We start from the raw sequence: 20152 nt of genomic DNA on the forward strand, positions 1-20152 counted from the left end.
AAAAATGTCATTCATTTTTAAGAAACCTATTGATTTTAGGTTAAGAAATACTACATGTATATATTGACTATACAATAATAGTAACAGTGATAATAGCTAACACTTATACTAGTGCTTACTATTAATATATACTTTGCACTGACTGAAGTGTCTTGTATGTATGGACCCACTTAATCTTAACAACTCTGAGGTAAATACTATCATCTCCATTTAATACAAGGAACAGAGGTAATATGCTTAATATCACAAATGCTGGAATGTAAAAAGTGCTTTTACTAGGATCAATAATCAAGGAAATACAGTTTTGACACATGGAATCTGGTCTCATCACTTCATGGGAAATAGATGGGGAAACAGTGGAAACAGTGTCAGACTTTATTTTTGGGGGCTCCAAAATCACTGCAGATGGTGATTGCAGCCATGAAATTAAAAGACGTTTACTCCTTGGAAGAAAAGTTATAAAAAGAGAGCATACTGAAAAGCACAGACATTACTTTGCCAACAAAGGTCCATCTAATCAAGGCTATGGTTTTTCCAGTGGTCATGTATGGATGTGAAAGTTGGACTGTGAAGAAAGCTGAGCACCAAAGAATTGATGCTTTTGAAGTGTGGTGTTGGAGAAGACTCTTGAGAGTCCCTTGGACTGCAAGGAGATCCAACCAGTCCATTCTAAAGGAAATTAGTCCTGGGTGTTCATTGGAAGGACTGATGCTGAAGCTGAAACTCTAATGCTTTGACCACTTCATGCGAAGAGTTGACTCATTGGAAAAGACTCTGATGCTGGGAGGGATTGAGGGCAGGAGGAGAAGGGGACGACAGAGGATGAGATGGCTGGATGGCATCACGGACCCGATGGACGTGAGTTTGAGTGAACTTCAGGAGATGGTGATGGACAGGGAGGCCTCGTGTGCTGCAGTTCATGGGGTCGCAAAGAGTTGGACACGACTGAATGACTGAACTGAACTGAACTGAACTGAACTGAAAGTTCTTCTGATTCTGCCATCACAGAAATTTTCCTGCAAATCAGTGGTAGATTGACCTTTTTCAAAACACTAACTCTTCTACTGAAAAAAAAAAAATAACTTTCCAATTATGTCCAGATTTCTCTGCTGGCATTCAAGGTTCTATTTAATGCCCCCTTTACTTATGCAGAATTATCTTCCAAAACTGTTCGAAAAACAGCTAACCTACCTGGTAACTCATCCACAAACTGGAGGATGAACAGTATCAGGGATTATAAACATAAGACCTAAATTCCTCTACTGTCTCTCCTGTGGCTTACAAAAACTATCAGTAATCTACCAAGGTGTTCTTGGCAGCCAATCCCAGACAAAGCCTCAGTACACTTTCAACCCAGTGTTCCAGATAGCCATCAAACAGACCTGGCATGTGTGAATAAACCTATTTTCCACCCTTAAGCATGATGTCACTGATGGCACTTGTTCTATTTCAATAATAGAGTGACACCTGGAGAGTGAACACCAGGACCCCAAGAAAGCATGTCATAATATTGAAGGAGAAGAAACTCATGGACGTCAAAACAGGGGCACTGCCCAAGCTTGTTACTGCTGCAAGATTTCACCTCTAAAGGCACTGTTGAAGAGTTTCAAAAAGGTTTTCAAAAAGGTATTACAAAAAGGTTTTCAAAAAGGTATTACAAGCATGTCACTGGAGTTTCTATGCTTACATGCTTTTCGACTACTGCCTTTCTTAAAAGGAACTCAAACATGAGCAGTTATAGAAGTACCCACTGAAGAGGACACAGTCTGCATTCCTGACCGTGACTACCTTTGCCCAAAAGCCCTGATCTTTACTGAATCCTTTCATATTTTAATTGAGAATTAACACCTGATAAAAGATGACTAGTAGAAAAACAAACCAAACACAAAAGAATGACATTTTAGTAAATAATAAGCTAATTAAGTCTGGAGAAATACATACAGAAATTTGTATGCAGGTCAAGAAGCAACAGTTAGAACTGGACATGGAACAACAGACTGGTTCCAAATCAGGAAAAGAGTACGTCAAGGCTGTATATTGTCACCCTGTTTATTTAACTTATATGCAGAGTACATCATGTGAAATGTCAGGCTGCATGAAGCACAAGCTGGAATCAAGATTGCCAGGAGAAATATCAATAACCTCAAATATGGAGATGACACCACCCTTATGGCAGAAAGCGAAGAACTAAAGAGTCTCTTGATGAAAGTGTAAGAGAAGAGTGAAAAAGTTGGCTTAAAGCTCAACATTCAGAAAACTAAGATCATGGCATCTGGTCCCATCACTTCATGGGAAATAAATGGGGAAACAGTGGAAACAGTGTCAGACTTTATTTTCTTGGGCTCCAAAATCACTACAGATGGTGACTGCTGCCATGAAATTAAAAGATGCTTGTTCCTTGGAAGAAAAGCTATGACCAACCTAGACAGCATATTAAAAACCAGAGACATTACTTTGTCAACAAAGGTCCGTCTAGTTAAAGCTATGGTTTTTCCAGTAGTCATGTATGGATGTGAGAGATGGATCATAAAGCTGAGCACTGAAGAATTGATGTTTTTGAACTGGAGTATTGGAGAAGACACTTGAGAGTCCCTTGGACCACAAGGAGATCCAACCAGTCAATCCTAAAGGAAATCAGTCCTGAATATTCATTGGAAGGACTGATGCTGAAGCTGAAACTCTGATACTTGGGCCATCTCATGCGAAAAAGTGACTCATTGGAAAAGACCCTGATGCTGAGAAAGATTGAAGGCAGGAGAAGGGGACACCAGAGGATGAGATGGTTGGATGGCATCACTGACTCGATGGAAATGAGTTTGAGTAAGCTCCAGGAGTTTGGTGATGGACAGGGAAGCCTGGCAAGCTGCAGTCCATGGGGTCGCAAAGAGTTGGACCCAACTGAGCAACTGGACTGAACTGAACTGAAGTCTGGAGAAGGGTATGGCAATCCACTCCAGTTCTTGTCCGGAGAATCCCATGGACAGAGGAGTCTGGCGGGCTATAGTCCGTGGGGTCGCAAAGAGTTGGACACGACTGAGTGAATAACACACACACACACACACACACACACACACACACACACACACACACTAATTAAGTATACACTCTGTGGCAAGTACTGTTTTAAGCACTTTACATTATTCATTGAATAATTCATTATTCATTAAATAGTTCATTATTCATTAAATAATTCAGTAGCTACAATAATCCTGTGAAGGAAGATACCAAAAGAGTCATTTGAAGAAAAAATAAAAATAATAAGCTCAGAAAGATTAGGTAATTTACCAAATTTACCAAATCACTCAATTAGATATCTAAGTGAGAACTGGAACCAAAGTGGTTTGATTTCTGAGGACAAGGCTCTTAACCACTGTGCTATACTCTCATCCCTAAATCCTAAATGATTAGTAGGGATTTTTCAGGAATAAGAAAATGAGCATGCTCAGAAGAAGGAGAGCACAAAGGACAAAAAGTCCAGCCTAGGAAAACGTCAAAGAGTTGCTAATGAGACTGTGTCAGGTAACAGAACTTAGGTAAAGATGGACATGATGCTTTCAAAAAGTCCATATTTTGTTATTGCTAATGAGGAGCCAATAAAGAATTTTAAGCCAGGGATTTCTCTACAACCTGTGAAACTAGAGAAAGTGGAACCATTAAGAAGTTATTATTAACACAACTGCCAATAAAAGAAAGAATATGGGTTCCAATAAAAGAAAGAATATGGGTTCCAACACAAGCAAGGGCAGTAGATATGGAGAAGAGGTAATGAATTGGAGAAAGATGTATAGTTAGCATTCTGGTGAACAAGTAGGTGAGGAGAAAGAAAGAGAGCAAGATCAAGGAAGACTGAGGTACAGAGCTTAGAAAACTGGGTGGGTAATACTGCTATTAACTAAAATAAAGAATAGAGAGGAGGAGCAAGTTCCATGGTGGTGGGATGGGACAGGGAGACACGATGAATATGAAACACATGGTATCCAGACAATTAGAAACACAGGTACAGAGACAAGTGAAAAAAAGTTATGAGATGTAAATTTAGACCCAGGAGAATATGAGACATCTGAAATCATAAAAGCTTCAGAGAGAGTAAGGAAAGAGGATGAGACCCTAAAAGCAAGTAGGAGAAAAATCAGAAGAAAAGTTAGCCAGGAGTATCAAAAAGAAAAAAAGAAGAATCGGGGAAGGAAAATGAGGAAGAAACCAAGCAAGGGGTTTTGAGAAGAAAGAGGTCTCATCACTGTCAAACGCTAAACTGAATTTTGCCATTAGTAGGTATGTTACGCTCCAGTGAGGCTATTTCGGAGAAGGCAATGGCACCCCACTCCAGTACTCTTGCCTGGAAAATCCCATGGACGGAGGAGCCTGGTAGGCTGCAGTCCATGGAGTTCCTGAGAGTCGGATAGGACATGACTGAGCGACTTCACTTTCACTTTTCACTTTCATGCATTGGAGAAGGAAATGGCAACCCACTCCAGTGTTCTTGCCTGGAGAATCCCAGGGACAGAGGAGCTTGGTGGGCCGCCGTCTATCGGGTCGCACAGAGTCAGACACGACTGAAGCAACTTAGCAGCAGCAGCAGCAGCAGCAGTAGTGAGACTATTTTAATGGAGAAATAGAAGTAAAAGCTGCACTGCAGTGAGTTAAGTGAAATGAAAGTCGCTCAGTTGTGTCCGACTCTTTGAAACACCATGGACTGTAGCCTGCCAGGGTCCTCTGTCCATGGAATTCTCCAGGCAAGAATACTGAAGTGGGTTGCCATTCCCTTCTCTAGGGGATCTTCCCAACCTAGGGATTGAACCCAGGTCTCCTGCATGGCAGGCAGATTCTTTATCGTCTGAGCCACCAGGGAAGTCCACGAATAATGGAGTGGGTAGCCTATCCCTTCTCCAGGAGATCTTCGCAACCCAGGGATCAAACCGGGGTCTTCTGCATTGCAGGTGGATTCTTTACCAGCTGAGCTACCAGGAAAGCCCACAGTGAGTTAAGGAGTGATTAAAAACTGCAGATCTAGCAAAGGTAAGTTTGGTCCCAGAAGAAAGCAAAGAAACAAGGCAACAGCTGTTCGGGAATCAGAGATAACGGTAGAGGTCTGAGCACATTTATAAGATGGAAGGTAAAGAGACAGGACATAGAAGAGTGAGCAGATAATGGATAAAGGAAAGAAACAGAGGATGATGCAGTCAAAAACTTGATGAGACTTGTATTATTGTTACTCAAGTACTATTCTAATTTAAAATATCCATTATACACAAAAACTTAGAACGATACTTGTTTTGCATTACTGTACATATTTAAATATCCTACAACTCAAATCTGAATATATAGATAGATTTAAAATATTCTGTAAGTCCCAATTGTTACTAATTCACCTCAGCTGTCCTCAATTAATATGTTTGAAAAACTGAAGTTTCATTAATTCTAAATTCAAATACTATACAATAAAGGCCTACTTAGGAAACAAAGATTAGTTCGTTCATCTCTGAAGCTCATATTAACTTCACAGGAAAGACAGTACTTGTGCACAAACTGACTCAGAACAAATCAATTCACTTCACAAGCCCAGCTGGCTTCCCTATTCTGGTATACAGTTAAACATGGTCAGAGAAAATACACGAAAATATTTTCCTTCATGTTAAGCCTAATTAAAATATCATACTATATTTACAAATTAAACAGGTATTCTAAGAGTCATAATGCTTTATCACAAAAGTAACGAGATACATTTGAAGACAAATATATTTGGCATTTAAATAAATCAAATAATCCTTCATGTTGATGTATGGCAAAACCAATACAATATTGTAAAGTAATTAGCCTCTAATTAAAATAAATAAATTTATATTAAAATAAATAAATAAAATTATGTTAAAAAAACTAATTTAGCATAGTTATCTAGTGTTTTTAACTTTATTTAGAAAAGAATCATCAAATGCATTTAGAAATTTGTATTGTCATTCCTACAAGAAATGAAAGCTACTAATTTACACTGAACATTATCAAAAAAAGGTTAAATTTTCATACTTTGTTTATATACTAACACATTTCTCTAAGATTTTCTTTTTTAAGGTAATGTATTTTCTGGAATATCTTTACTTTGAGAAATGCAGTGATTTTATTTCAGTAACAATGACGTTAAATTTTATTTACTAGAATTGTAATCTGAACAAGGGTGGCCAAGAGTCTAAAAGAGTTAACATAACTCTCCTACAATGATCTACTTACTCATATAGTTTGACCTAAATTATCTTCTTAATTACATCATCTGGCCAATTATGTTGAAACATTTTTTAATTTCATTTCAGGGGCTTACCTGAAAAACATACCTCCCCAAACCAGTCCCAGCAACTAAGAAACCGGAGAGCTAGAGTTTACACACACACATTTTCAATAAATCTCCTAAATAACAGCATCATGAATAATTTATCATGGGACACAAACAAAGAAATCCTGTGGTTCAGTCATTTATATGTGCTGGGGTAAAGGTGCACAAAAGCTCTATGTTTCACAACAAAGCAAAGTTAAAGGAGCCATCACTGAGTAAGTTTAGTGAAAATTTGATATGTATCTCTATAGTCAAGGTGAAGTCGCTCAGTCGTGTCCAACTCTTTGCAACCCTGTGGACTGTAGCCTACCAGGCTCCTCTGTCCATGGGATTCTCCAGGCAAGAATACTGGAGTGGGTTGCCATTTCCTTCTCCAGGGGATCTTTCCGACCCAGGGATCGAACCCAGGTCCCCCACATTGGAGGCAGACGCTTTAACCTCTGAGCCACCAGGGAAGCCATCTCTATAGTAGTATACATTAAAGGCTTACTCATAAGATATAATATTGAACTTAATTTAGATATATAGTTAATCTCTATAGTAGTATACATTAACTATATATCTAAATTAAGTTCAATATTATATCTTATGAGTAAGCCTTTTGATTCCTGAGGGATAAGTGATTAAAAGAAATTTTCTTTTTGAAAGAAAGAAACTTCACAGAAATCGATGATATTTTAATCATGAAAACATTGGCAAATCTGAATAACACTTTTGACTTCACTTAGTAGTATCTCAATTTTACAGTTTTTTTAACATCTTAGGAAAAAACTGTTGACATTCAACTTTTTACACTGTCCTAACACTGACATCTTCTGACTATTGAGGAGAACTACATAATTGCTTAAAACATTTCCCAGTAATTGAAGCTTATCTTTGCACCTACTTTATTAACTATAGTAGAAATTCACATTTGTTGAATGATGATTATGGACTCTTCAAATATTATCTTATTTGATCCCTTAGCAACTTATAAAATGGTAATATTGTGGAAGGTATACTTAAGCCATAGAAAACAAAATATTAAACAAAAATTATTCTAATTAAATCAAACAACTATTTTTTAAGGTTCACTGAGGCTTCCATTAAGACTTTTATTGAGAGTTTTACTTGAGTTACAATAAATTAAAAACACAAAAGTGTTCATCTGGTATTAGGCTATCCACAGTAGATCAACAGGCAGCACAGCATAGGCTCTGGGTTCAATGAACTCAGACATTTGTTATCCTAAGTGACCTGGAGGATATTACTTAGCCTCTCTGTGCCTTAATTTGCCCATCTATAAAGTAAACATGGTAATAAATGTACTTACTCATAGGGTTGTTATAAAGATTAAATGAGTTGATATTTGTAAAGTAAGTACTTAGAACAGTGCCTGGCACTTACTAACTGCCATATATAAGTATTTTGACAAACAGAATCTGTATGCTTTTACTATACTAATGATCAAATAAATATCAAATCTCTTTTATTAGTTAAAAATATTAAAATTTATACCACATCATCAGTTATTCATCAAGTTTTATCTGTTAACAAGTTTCCTTTAGTGCCTTTATTCAAGTTCCATAAACAAAAAGAGGGGACTTTAAATTAATAAATGCCAGAATGTAAATATAACTACAGATTTGTAAAGGGTATTGACCAGGGTTCTATCTAGAATGTCTTTCCCTTTTTCCTTGTGTCTTTTATTTCTTCATTATCTCTCATATTGACCAGGTAACATGAGGCTCATTAAAAGGATCCAGCAGTTATTTGTTGACAGCATAAACTTACACAGACTAAGACATATAACATTATTGTTTTGGGCATATGATACTACTTCCAAATATATGTTACACATCCATAAAAAGAAAACTGATCAACGTGCATAGAGATTCACTTTTATCAAACTGATAACAGCATGAAATAAGAACTATGTACTTATATGTGTATTTATTATCAGACAAAATTAGGTTTGGGGAAACAGAAAAAGTTCACAAAGACAACAAAATTTGCTGAATAGAGCAGGAACTTCTTTTCACTGTTCATTTGAATCAGAAATCCCAATAACAAATTCAAGAGTACTCCAATTCTAATGACTGGTCACTACAATACAGCAGACCTGAATCACAAATAGACAAAAAATATTACAATGTTTACGAAGGTGTATGCAATGAAATTTCATTAAAATTCTGCTAACTAGAAATTTGAGATAATTCAGATGGCCCGAGCCTTTAATTGAGCCAAGACGAAACATCATCCTAAGAAATATATTAAGGTAATAAGAAAATGGGGGAGAGGCTTTTTAGAATAATATAAATAGCATTTATTTACATTGAAACAGTTAAATGCTAATTGTGAAAATGTGTCAACTCTTTATTGAAACAAACTGAATGAAAGACCTTTTTTAGGCAATTCTTTTAAAACATTATTAGATATTGCTACAACAATCAGTGTAGTAAACATTCATATTTCTTGTAAAGTATCTGGCAAATCACAATTCACTCTGATCTACTCTTAATTATTTTGAATTGCTGAAATTTTATGGAAATAACTGGATCATATAATTATACCACATGCATGTAGGAAATCAAGATAACACATTTACTGTATTTAACTAGAGAGTTATATTCTGTCATATTAATGTAAAACAAAATGGATAAAATCAAAGCTAATAATTACAAAGTACATTTTATAAACTGAATAAAGTACCTTAAAATATTCTTTTCTAATCTGTTTGCTCCGCCTCCTTTCTTCACTCTGCCAGATTATTGGGTGAGATTCTGGCCATTGCTGCTCATCTGTTTGATCCTTTTGATTTTCTAAGGGCTGTAAAAAGATAATTTCTTTTAATGAGATAAATGATAAAAAAATATTAGATATAACAGCAATTTAATTTCTTCTTACCTGCCATATGAGGGGTGATAATGGTGAATTAACTTCATCTGCTGAGACACTGAAAAATTAAAAATGCCTTAATATTTAAAATATTTAGAATGTATACCTTAAGTATACATTATTAACATTATAGTTATCAGTTTTTTCTTTTTACCAGAAATCTAAAGAATTTACCCATGCCTATGCTTTGAACTAATAACATAAAACTTTCACAAAATGTATTCAATTCCAAATAACTTATGCTCCTTTAAAGAACATCAAAATGCATTTATTATTTAATCACACCCTATGCATAGAGCATTTCGGCTCTTTTGGGCTCAAAAGTAATGCCGTATCTAGAGACATATAGTCAAAATATATTATAGGATATTTATAACATTAATTCATTAAAGTGAAAGTGAAGTCACTCAGTCATGTCCGACTTTTCCGACCACATGGACTGTAGCCTATCAGGCTATTCCGTCCATGGGATTTTCCAGGAAAAAGTGCTGGAATAGATTGCCATTTCCTTCTCCAGGGAATCTTCCCGACCCAGTAATCGAACCCAGGTCTCCCAAACTGCAGGCAGATGCTTTACCATCTGAGCCACCAGGGAAGCTCCCAAATCTCGTCTATTAATTCATTAACAAAAACTAAAAATAAATAAATAAATAAAATTTCTTTAGATGATCTGCATGAAACTTCAAGTGACCTAATATAATTGGAGTTCAAAAGAACTCCAATTGAGCCCAAAAGAAATGTAGTATCTAGAGACATATAGTCAAAAAATATTATAGGATATTGATTACATTAATTCATTACCAAAAACTAAAAAAAAAATGCAATTTCTTTAGATGATCTGCATGAAACTTCAAGTGACCTAATATAACTGGAGTTCCAAAATAATATATGCTATGTGACAGGAAAGATGAAGATAAATAAAGACTTCAAATTTTCAAATTTCATGAAAACAATGAACACACAAATTTGAGAAGCACAATGAACTCCAAGCAAAAAAAAAAGAAAATGAAGAATACTACAATAAGATACACCACAATTAAATTAAAAGCAAATGATAAAGATAAAATCTAAAAAGCAGCCAGAGAAAAAAATACACATTAGGTTCAGTGAACTGACAAGAGAGTTCTCACAGGAAACAGCACAATCCAGAAGACAGGAGAAAAACCTCTTTAAGGTACCAAAAGAAAATGAAATTAACAAATGAGAATTTTATACTAGCAAAGATATTTCAAAAATGAAAGTGAAATTTTTTTTTTTTTGGCCACACCACGTGGCTTATGGGATTTTAATTCCCTGACCAGGGGTTGAACCCAGCACCGCAGCAGTGAAAGCACCAAGTTCTAACCACTGGACCACCAGGGAATTTCCAAGACTTTTTATTTTTATTTTTTATTTATTTATTTATTTTAAATTTTAAAATCTTTAATTCTTACATGCATTCCCAAACATGAACCCCCCTCCCACCTCCCTCCCCATAACATCTCTCTGGGTCACCCCCATGCACCAGCCCCAAGCATGCTGTATCCTGCATCAGACATAGACAGGCAATTCGATTCTTACATGATAGTATACATGTTAGAATGCCATTCTCCCAAATCATCCCACCCTCTCCCTCTCCCTCTGAGTCCAAAAGTCCGTTATACACATCTGTGTCTTTTTTGCTGTCTTGCATACAGGGTCGTCATTGCCATCTTTCTAAATTCCATATATATGTGTTAGTACACTGTATTGGTGTTTCTCTTTCTGGCTTACTTCACTCTGTATAATCGGCTCCAGTTTCATCCATCTCATCAGAACTGATTCAAATGAATTCTTTTTAATGGTTGAGTAATACTCCATTGTGTACATGTACCACAGCTTTCTTATCCATTCATCTGCTGATGGACATCTAGGTTGTTTCCATGTCCTGGCTATTATAAACAGTGCTGCGATGAACATTGGGGTACATGTGTCTCTTTCAATTCTGGTTTCCTCAGTGTGTATGCCCAGCAGTGGGATTGCTGGGTCATAAGGGAGTTCTATTTGCAATTTTTTAAGGAATCTCCACACTGTTCTCCATAGTGGCTGTACTAGTTTGCATTCCCACCAACAGTGTAGGAGGGTTCCCTTTTCTCCACACCCTCTCCAGCATTTATTGCTTGCAGATTTTTGGATCGCAGCCATTCTGACTGGTGTGAAGTGGTACCTCATTGTGGTTTTGATTTGCATTTCTCTAATAATGAGTGATGTTGAGCATCTTTTCATGTGTTTGTTAGCCATCCGTATGTCTTCTTTGGAGAAATGTCTATTTAGTTCTTTGGCCCATTTTTTGATTGGGTCGTTTATTTTTCTGGAATTGAGCTGCATAAGTTGCTTGTATATTTTTGAGATTAGTTGTTTGTCAGTTGCTTCATTTGCTATTATTTTCTCCCATTCAGAAGGCTGTCTTTTCACCTTGCTTATAGTTTCCTTTGTTGTGCAGAAGCTTTTAATTTTAATTAGATCCCATTTGTTTATTTTTGCTTTTATTTCCAGAATTCTGGGAGGTGGATCATAGAGGATCCTGCTGTGATTAATGTCTGAGAGTGTTTTGCCTATGTTCTCCTCTAGGAGTTTTATAGTTTCTGGTCTTACGTTTAGATCTTTAATCCATTTTGAGTTTACTTTTGTGTGCGGTATTAGAAAGTGATCTAGTTTCATTCTTTTACAAGTGGTTAACCAGTTTTCCCAGCACCACTTGTTAAAGAGATTGTCTTTACTCCATTGTGTATTCTTGCCTCCTTTGTCAAAGATAAGGTGTCCATATGTGTGTGGATTTATCTCTGGGCTTTCTATTTTGTTCCATTGATCTATATTTGTGTCTTTGTGCCAGTACCATACTGTTTTGATGACTGTGGCTTTGTAGTAGAGCCTGAAGTCAGGCAAGTTGATTCCTCCAGTTCCATTCTTCTTTCTCAAGATTGCTTTGGCAATTCGAGGTTTTTTGTATTTCCATACAAATCTTGAAATTATTTGTTCTAGTTCTGTGAAAAATATGGCTGGTAGCTTGATAGGGATTGCATTGAATTTGTAAATTGCTTTGGGTAGTATACTCATTTTCACTATATTGATTCTTCCGATCCATGAACATGGTATATTTCTCCATCTATTAGTGTCCTCTTTGATCTCTTTCATCAGTGTTTTATAGTTTTCTATATATAGGTCTTTAGTTTCTTTAGGTAGATATATTCCGAAGTATTTTATTCTTTTCGTTGCAATCGTGAATGGAATTGTTTCCTTAATTTCTTTTTCTACTTTCTCATTATTAGTGTATAGGAATGCAAGGGATTTCTGTGTGTTGATTTTTTATCCTGCAACTTTACTATATTCGTTGATTAGCTCTAGTAATTTTCTGGTGGAGTCTTTAGCGTTTTCTATGTAGAGGATCGTATCATCTGCAAACAGTGAGAGTTTTACTTCTTCTTTTCCAATTTGGATTCCTTTTATTTCTTTTTCTGCTCTGATTGCTGTGGCCAAAACTTCCAGAACTATGTTGAATAGTAGCGGTGAAAGTGGGCACCCTTGTCTTGTTCCTGACTTTAGGGGAAATGCTTTCAATTTTTCACCATTGAGGATAATGTTTGCTGTGGGTTTGTCATATATAGCTTTTAATATGTTGAGGTATGTTCCTTCTATTCCTGCTTTCTGGAGAGTTTTAATCATAAATGGACGTTGAATTTTGTCAAAGGCCTTCTCTGCATCTATTGAGATAATCATATGGTTTTTATTTTTCAATTTCTTAATGTGGTGAATTACACTGACTGATTTGCGGATATTGAAAAATCCTTGCATCCCTGGGATAAAGCCCACTTGGTCATGGTGTATGATCTTTTTAATGTGTTGTTGGATTCTGATTGCTAGAATTTTGTTGAGGATTTTTGCATCTATGTTCATCAGTGATATTGGCCTGTAGTTTTCTTTTTTTGTGACATCTTTGTCAGGTTTTGGTATTAGGGTGATGGCGGCCTCACAGAATGAGTTTGGAAGTTTACCTTCCTCTGCAATTTTCTGGAAGAGTTTCAGTAGGATAGGTGTTAGCTCTTCTCGAAATTTTTGGTAGAATTCAGCTGTGAAGCCGTCTGGACCTGGGCTTTTGTTTGCTGGAAGATTTCTGATTACAGTTTCAATTTCCGTGCTTGTGATGGGTCTCTTAAGATTCTCTATTTCTTCCTGGTTCAGTTTTGGAAAATTGTACTTTTCTAAGAGTTTGTTCATTTCTTCCACGTTGTCCATTTTATTGGCATACAACTGCTGATAGTAGTCTCTTATGATCCTTTGTATTTCTGTGTTGTCTGTTGTGATCTCTCCATTTTCATTTCTAATTTTATTGATTTGATTTTTCTCTCTTTGCTTCTTGATGAGTTTGGCTAATGGTTTGTCAATTTTATTTATCCTTTCAAAGAACCAGCTTTTGGCTTTGTTGATTTTTGCTATGGTCTCTTTTGTTTCTTTTGCATTTATTTCTGCCCTAATTTTTAAGATTTCTTTCCTTCTACTAACTCTGGGGTTCTCCAATTCTTCCTTTTCTAGTTGCTTTAGTTGTAGAGTTAAGTTATTTATTTGACTTTTTTCTTGTTTCTTGAGGTATGCCTGTATTGCTATGAACTTTCCTCTTAGCACTGCTTTTATAGTGTCCCACAGGTTTTGGGTTGTTGTGTTTTCATTTTCATTAGTTTCTATGCATATTTTGATTTCTTTTTTGATTTCTTCTGTGATTTGTTGGTTATTCAGAAGTGTGTTGTTCAGCCTCGATATGTTGGAATTTTTAATAGTTTTTCTCCTGTAATTGAGATCTAATCTTAATGCATTATGGTCAGAAAAGACGCTTGGAATGATTTCGATTTTTTTGAATTTATCAAGTTTAGATTTATGGCCCAGGATGTGATCTATCCTGGAGAAGGTTCCATGAGCACTTGAAAAAAAGGTGAAATTCATTGTTTTGGGGTGAAATGTCCTATAGATATCAATTAGGTCTAACTGATCTAATGTATCATTTAAAGTTTGCGTTTCTTTGTTAATTTTCTGTTTAGTTGATCTGTCCACAGGTGTGAGTGGGGTATTAAAGTCTCCCATTATTATTGTGTTATTGTTGATTTCCCCTTTCATACTTGTTAGTATTTGTCTTACATATTGCGGTGCTCCTATATTGGGTGCATATCTATTTATAATTGTTGTATCTTCTTCTTGAATTGATCCTTTGATCATTATGTAGTGGCCTTCTTTATCTCTTTTCACAGCCTTTGTTTTAAAGTCTATTTTATCGGATATGAGTATTGCCACTCCTGCTCTCTTTTGGTCTCTATTTGCGTGGTGTATCTTTTTCCAGCCCTTCACTTTCAGTCTGTATGTGTCCCTTGTTTTGAGGTGGGTCTCTTGTAAGCAGCATATAGAGGGGTCTTGTTTTTGTATCCATTTGGCCAGTCTTTGCCTTTTGGTTGGGGCGTTCAACCCATTTACGTTTAAGGTAATTATTGATAAGTATGATCCCGTTACCATTTACTTTATTGTTTTGGGTTCGGGTTTATACACCCTTTTCGTGTTTCCTGTCTAGAGAATATCCTTTAGAATTTGTTGGAGAGCTGGTTTGGTGGTGCTGAATTCTCTCAGCTTTTGCTTGTCTGTAAAGCTTTGATTTCTCCTTTGTATTTGAATGAGATCCTTGCTGGGTACAGTAATCTGGGCTGTAGGTTATTGTCTTTCATCACTTGAAGTATGTCTTGCCATTCCCTCCTGGCCTGAAAAGTTTCTATTGAAAGATCAGCTGTTATCCTTATGGGAATCCCCTTGTGTGTTATTTGTTGTTTTTCCCTTGCTGCTTTTAATATTTGTTCTTTGTGTTTCATATTTGTTAATTTGATTAATATGTGTCTTGGGGTGTTTCGCCTTGGGTTTATCCTATTTGGAACTCTCTCTGTTTCTTGGACTTGGGTGATTACTTCCTTCCCCATTTTAGGGAAGTTTTCAACTATTATCTCCTCAAGGATTTTCTCATGATCTTTCTTTCTGTCTTCTTCTTCCGGGACTTCTATAATTCGAATGTTGGAGCGTTTCATATTGTCCTGGAGGTCTCTGAGATTGTCCTCATTTCTTTTAATTCGTTTTTCTTGTTTCCTCTCTGATTCATTTATTTCTACCATTCTATCTTCTATTTCACTAATCCTATCTTCTGCCTCCGTTATTCTACTATTTGTTGCCTCCAGAGTGTTTCTGATCTCATTTATTGCATTATTCATTATATTTTGACTCTTTTTTTATTTCTTCTAGGTCCTTGTTAAACCTTTCTTGCATCTTCTCAATCCTTGTCTCTAGGCTATTTATCTGTGATTCCATTTTGATTTCAAGATTTTGGATCATTTTCACTATCAATATTCGGAATTCGTTCTCAGGTAGATTCCCTACTTCTTCCTCTTTTGTTTGGTTTGGTGGGCAACTCTCCTGTTCCTTCACCTGCTGAGTATTCCTCTGTCTCTTCATCTTGGTTATATTGCTGCGTTTGGGGTGGCCTTTTTATCTTCTGGTAATTTGTGGAGTTCTCTTTATTATGGAGCTTCCTCACTGTGGGTGGGGTTCTATCAGTGGCTTGTCAAGGTTTCCTGGTTAGGGAGGCTTGTGTTGGAGTTCTGGTGGGTGGAGCTGGGTTTCTTCTCTCTGGAGTGCAGTGGAGTGACCAGTAATGGGTTATGAGACATCAAAGGTTTTGGAATAATTTTGAGCTGCCTGTATATTGAAGCTCAGGGGAGTGTTCCTGTGTTGCTGGAGAATTTGCATGGTATGTCTTGTTTTGGAACTTGTTGGCCCTTGGGTGGAGCTTGGTTTCGGTGTAGGTATGAAGGCATTTGATGAGCTCCTATTGCTTAATGTTCCCTGAATTCAAGAGTTCTCTAATGTTTTCAGGCTTTGGATTTAAGCCTCCTGCTTCTGGTTTTCAGTTTTATTTTTACAGTAGCCTCTAGACTTCTCCATCTATACAGCACCGATGATAAAACATCTAGGTTAAAGATGAAAAGTTTCTCCACATTGAGGGACACTCAGAGAGGTTCACTGAGTTACAAGGAGAAGAGAAGATGGAGGGCGTAGTTAGAGGTGACTGGAATGAGATGTGGTGAGATCAAAAGAGGAGAGAGCAAGCTAACCAGTATTCATTTCCTTATGTGCGCTCTATAGTCTGGACCGCTCAGAGGTATTTACGGATTTATACGAGGAAGAGGAGAGGGAGGAAGTAGACAGAAGTGGCCAGGAGGATAAGAGAGAGGAATGAGGAGGAGAGAGACAAATCCTGCCAGTAACCAGTTCCTTAGGTGTTCTCCACCGTCTGGAACACACAGAGATTCACAGAGTTGGATAGAGAAGAGATGGGGGAGAAAAGAGACAGAGGCCACCTGGTGGAGAAAAAGGAGAGTCCAAAGGAGGAGAGAGTGGTCAAGCCAGTAATTTCACTCTCAGGTAAACTTGGGTAGTGAAGTTTGGGTTTTTATATGTACAAAATTGACAACAAAAACCTAAGAGCAAAGATTAAAAATCTAGAGTAGAGGTTGGATTTTCAAAAATACAATATTAAAGAAAAGAAGCAGAAGGAAAAAGGAAGAAAGAAAAAAAAAACAAACAAACAAGAATTATTAAAAAAAAAAAAACAAACCACCAACAACCATCCAAAGACTATATATGGTGTTTGCCTTAAAAAAAAAAAAAAAAAGTCTTTTTGTTTTTTAAATAGTAATAGTAGGTTATAGAAATAAAAATTAGAGGAGAAATAGAAGACTTAACAATTTAAAAAAAAGTTAGAAAAAAAAAGAAAAAAAAGATAAAAAAAAGGAATGATTTTAAAAATAGTAAAAATATATCTGGCCCTTCTCTGATGTTTTGGGCCGTGTGGGATCACTTCCAAGGTGGTTCCCTCTGTTTAACTTCTTCTGTTTGCTGGTTTTTTAGGCTCACTAGTTCAGTCGTGCTGTGGGGAGGGGGGATGCTGCAAACAAATAGCACTGTCATGTGCACACGGTGTCTCAGCCCCGCTTGACCTGTCCCTTCTCGCGGCGTACAAACCGCTCCGGCTCTACGATGCTCAGCCGGGAACCGTCTGGGGCCGGCCCTAGGCTGCGTGCACTTCCCCGGTCCAAGCCGCTCAGGTTCGGCACTCAGACAGCCCTCAGAGGCACAGATTTGGCTGGGACTGCGCTTTGTGCCCTTCCCAGGTCCGAGTAGCTCAGGAGTTTGGCGAGCACGATCGCCGCGACTTGTCACCTTTTCTGCCGCTGCTGCTCAGCTTTCTGGGTGGACCGCTGGCGCCCCCCGTGAGGCAGATGGTGACTGTCCAGCACCCCCAGAAGTCTTAGCAAAGAAGCCTGCTTGCAGTTAGGTAAGTAAAGTCTCTCTGGGTCTGCAATTGCCCCTTTCCAGTCCTTACGGCTCTGACTGCCTGTCCCCAGCAGGGGATGGTCTGCAGCCGGCTTATTCCGTTCTGTCCTTTGTTCTGTGCTCGGTCCTGGAGGTGTCTTATGTTCGAGCTTTTCATGTGGTAGCTATCCCACAGTCTGGTTTGCTAGCCCAAGTTAGATCGTTCTGGTTGCGCGTGGGGCGTTCCTGCCCGATTCTTACAAAGCACTGCAGGCCGCGCCTCCCGTGCTTCCCTGTCCTGCCCCCACTAGCTTGTGGCGGATGCAGGCATCTGTGCTGCTTTTCCGCTGGGGGAGTTACTGTTGGGCTTGTAATCTGTTGGTTTTAATTATTTATTTATTTTTCCCTTCCTGTTATGTTGCCCTCTGTGTTTCCAAGGCTCGCCACAGACTCGGCAGGGAGAGTGTTTCCTGGTGTTTGGAAACCTCTCTTCTTAAAATTCCCTTCCCGAGACGGAGCTCCCTCCCCACCTCCTTTGTCTCCTTTTTCGTCTTTTATATTTTTTCCTACCTGTTTTTGAAGACAGTGGTCTGCTTTTCTGGTTGCCTGATGTCCTCTGCCAGCCTACAGAAGTTCTTTTGTGGAGTTTGCTCAGCGTTGAAATGTTCTTTTGAGGAATTTGTGAGGGAGAAAGTGGTCTTCCTGTCCTATTCCTCCGCCATCTTTACAGTTCCCCCCCAAGACTTTTTAAAACATTACAGAAACTGAAGGATTCAACATCAGCAGACCAGCAGGAAAAGTAATGTGAAAATAGTTCTTTCAGATAGAAGGAAAATGATATACATGGAAATACAGAGCTACACAAAGGAACGAAGGCTACTGGAGATGGTAACTAAAGGGGTAAAGATAGAAGACATTATTCTGATTAAATCACTTTAAAGAAACAATTGACTATTTAAAGCAAGAATAATAACCATGTAATATCCCACATCCGAGGTCAGGGGTGGCGGCCAAGAGGAGATACCCTGTGTCCAAGGTCGGGGCGACGGCCATGAGTGCCAGGCTGCGACAGCACAGGAGCGGCCGAGAGGAACTACACCGCGTCTGAGGTCAGGGGCAGTGGCCGGGAAGAGCTACCTCCTGCCTGAGGCCAGGGGCAGCAGCCAAGAGGCGCTACACCATGCCCAAAGTCAGGGGCGGTGGCCGAGAGTAGCAACCCCACGTCCAAGGAGCAGTGGCTGCCCAGGCGTAGGAGGGCCGAGAGGAGCTACTCCACGTTCAAGGTCAGGAGGGGCAGCGGTGAGGAGATACCCCTCACCCAAGGTAAGGAGCAGTGGCTGCGCTTTGCTGGAGCAGCCGTGAAGAGATACCCCATGTCCAAGGTAAGAGAAACCCAAGTAAGACGGTAGGTGTTGCAAGAGGGCATCAGAGGGCAGACACACTGAAACCATACTCACAGAAAACTAGTCAATCTGATCACACTAGGACCACAGCCTTGTCTAACTCAATGAAACTAAGTCATGCCCGTGGGGCCACTCAAGATGGGTGGGTCATGGTGGAGAGGGCTGACAGAATGTGGTCCACTGGAGAAGGGAATGGCAAACCACTTCAGTGTTTTTGCCTTGAGAATCCCATGAACGGTATGAAAAGGCAAAATGATAGGATACTGAAAGAGGAATTCGCCAGGTCAGTAGGTGTCCAACATGCCACTGGAGATCAGTGGAGAAATAACTCCAGAAAGAATGAAGGGATGGAGCCAAAACAAAAACAATACCCAGTTGTGGATGTGACTGGTGAGAGCAGCAAGGTCCGATGCTGTAAAGAGCAATATTGGAATGTCAGGTCCATGAATCAAGGCAAATTGGAAGCGGTCAAACAGGAGATGGCAAGAGAAAACATCGACATTCTAGGTATCAGTGAACTAAAATGGACGGGAATGGTGAATTTAACTCAGATGACCATTATATCTACTACTGTGGGCAGGAATCCCTTAGAAGAAATGGAGTAGCTATCATGGTCAACAAAAGAGTCTGAAATGCAGTACTTGGATGCAATCTCAAAAACAACAGAATGATCTCTGTTCATTTCCAAGGCAAACCATTCAATATCATGGTAATCCAAGTCTATGCCCCAATCAGTAACGCTGAAGAAACTGAAGTTGAATGGTTCTATGAAGACCTATAAGACCTTTTAAAACTAACACCCCAAAAAGATGTCCTTTTCATTATAGGGGACTGGAATGCAAAGTAGAAAGTCAAGAAACACCTGCAGTAACAGGCAAATTTGGTCCTGGAATATGGAATGAAGTAGGGCAAGGCTAATAGAGTTTTCCCAAGAGAACGCACTGGTCATAGCAAACACCCTCTTCCAACAACACAAGAGAAGAATCTACACATGGACATCACCAGATGGTCAACACCAAAATCAGACTGATTATATTCTCTGTAGCCAAAGATGGAGAAGCTCTATACAGTCAGCAAAAACAAGACCAGGAGCTGACTGTGCCTCAGATCATGAACTCCTTATTGCCAAATTCAGACTTAAATTGAAGAACGTAGGGAAAACCACTAGGCCATTCAGGTTATGACCTAAATCAAATTC

At 38.4% G+C, this 20152-nt stretch overlaps 1 protein-coding gene across 1 annotated transcript in view; it reads right to left on the bottom strand.

Moving 5' to 3' along the window:
• The window catches only part of LRCH2 (leucine rich repeats and calponin homology domain containing 2), a 110169-nt gene that overhangs the window by 12728 nt on the left and 77289 nt on the right, over window positions 1-20152 (bottom strand). The window contains exons 13-14 of the mRNA XM_052663508.1: window positions 9209-9257; window positions 9014-9130 (exon numbers count right to left, since the gene is read on the bottom strand). Of these exons, the coding sequence (XP_052519468.1) occupies window positions 9014-9130; window positions 9209-9257 (166 nt within the window). The remainder of the gene's footprint in view (window positions 1-9013; window positions 9131-9208; window positions 9258-20152) is intronic.

The sequence above is a fragment of the Budorcas taxicolor genome, chromosome X (assembly GCF_023091745.1).
Source record: "Budorcas taxicolor isolate Tak-1 chromosome X, Takin1.1, whole genome shotgun sequence".
NCBI lineage: Eukaryota > Metazoa > Chordata > Mammalia > Artiodactyla > Bovidae > Budorcas > Budorcas taxicolor.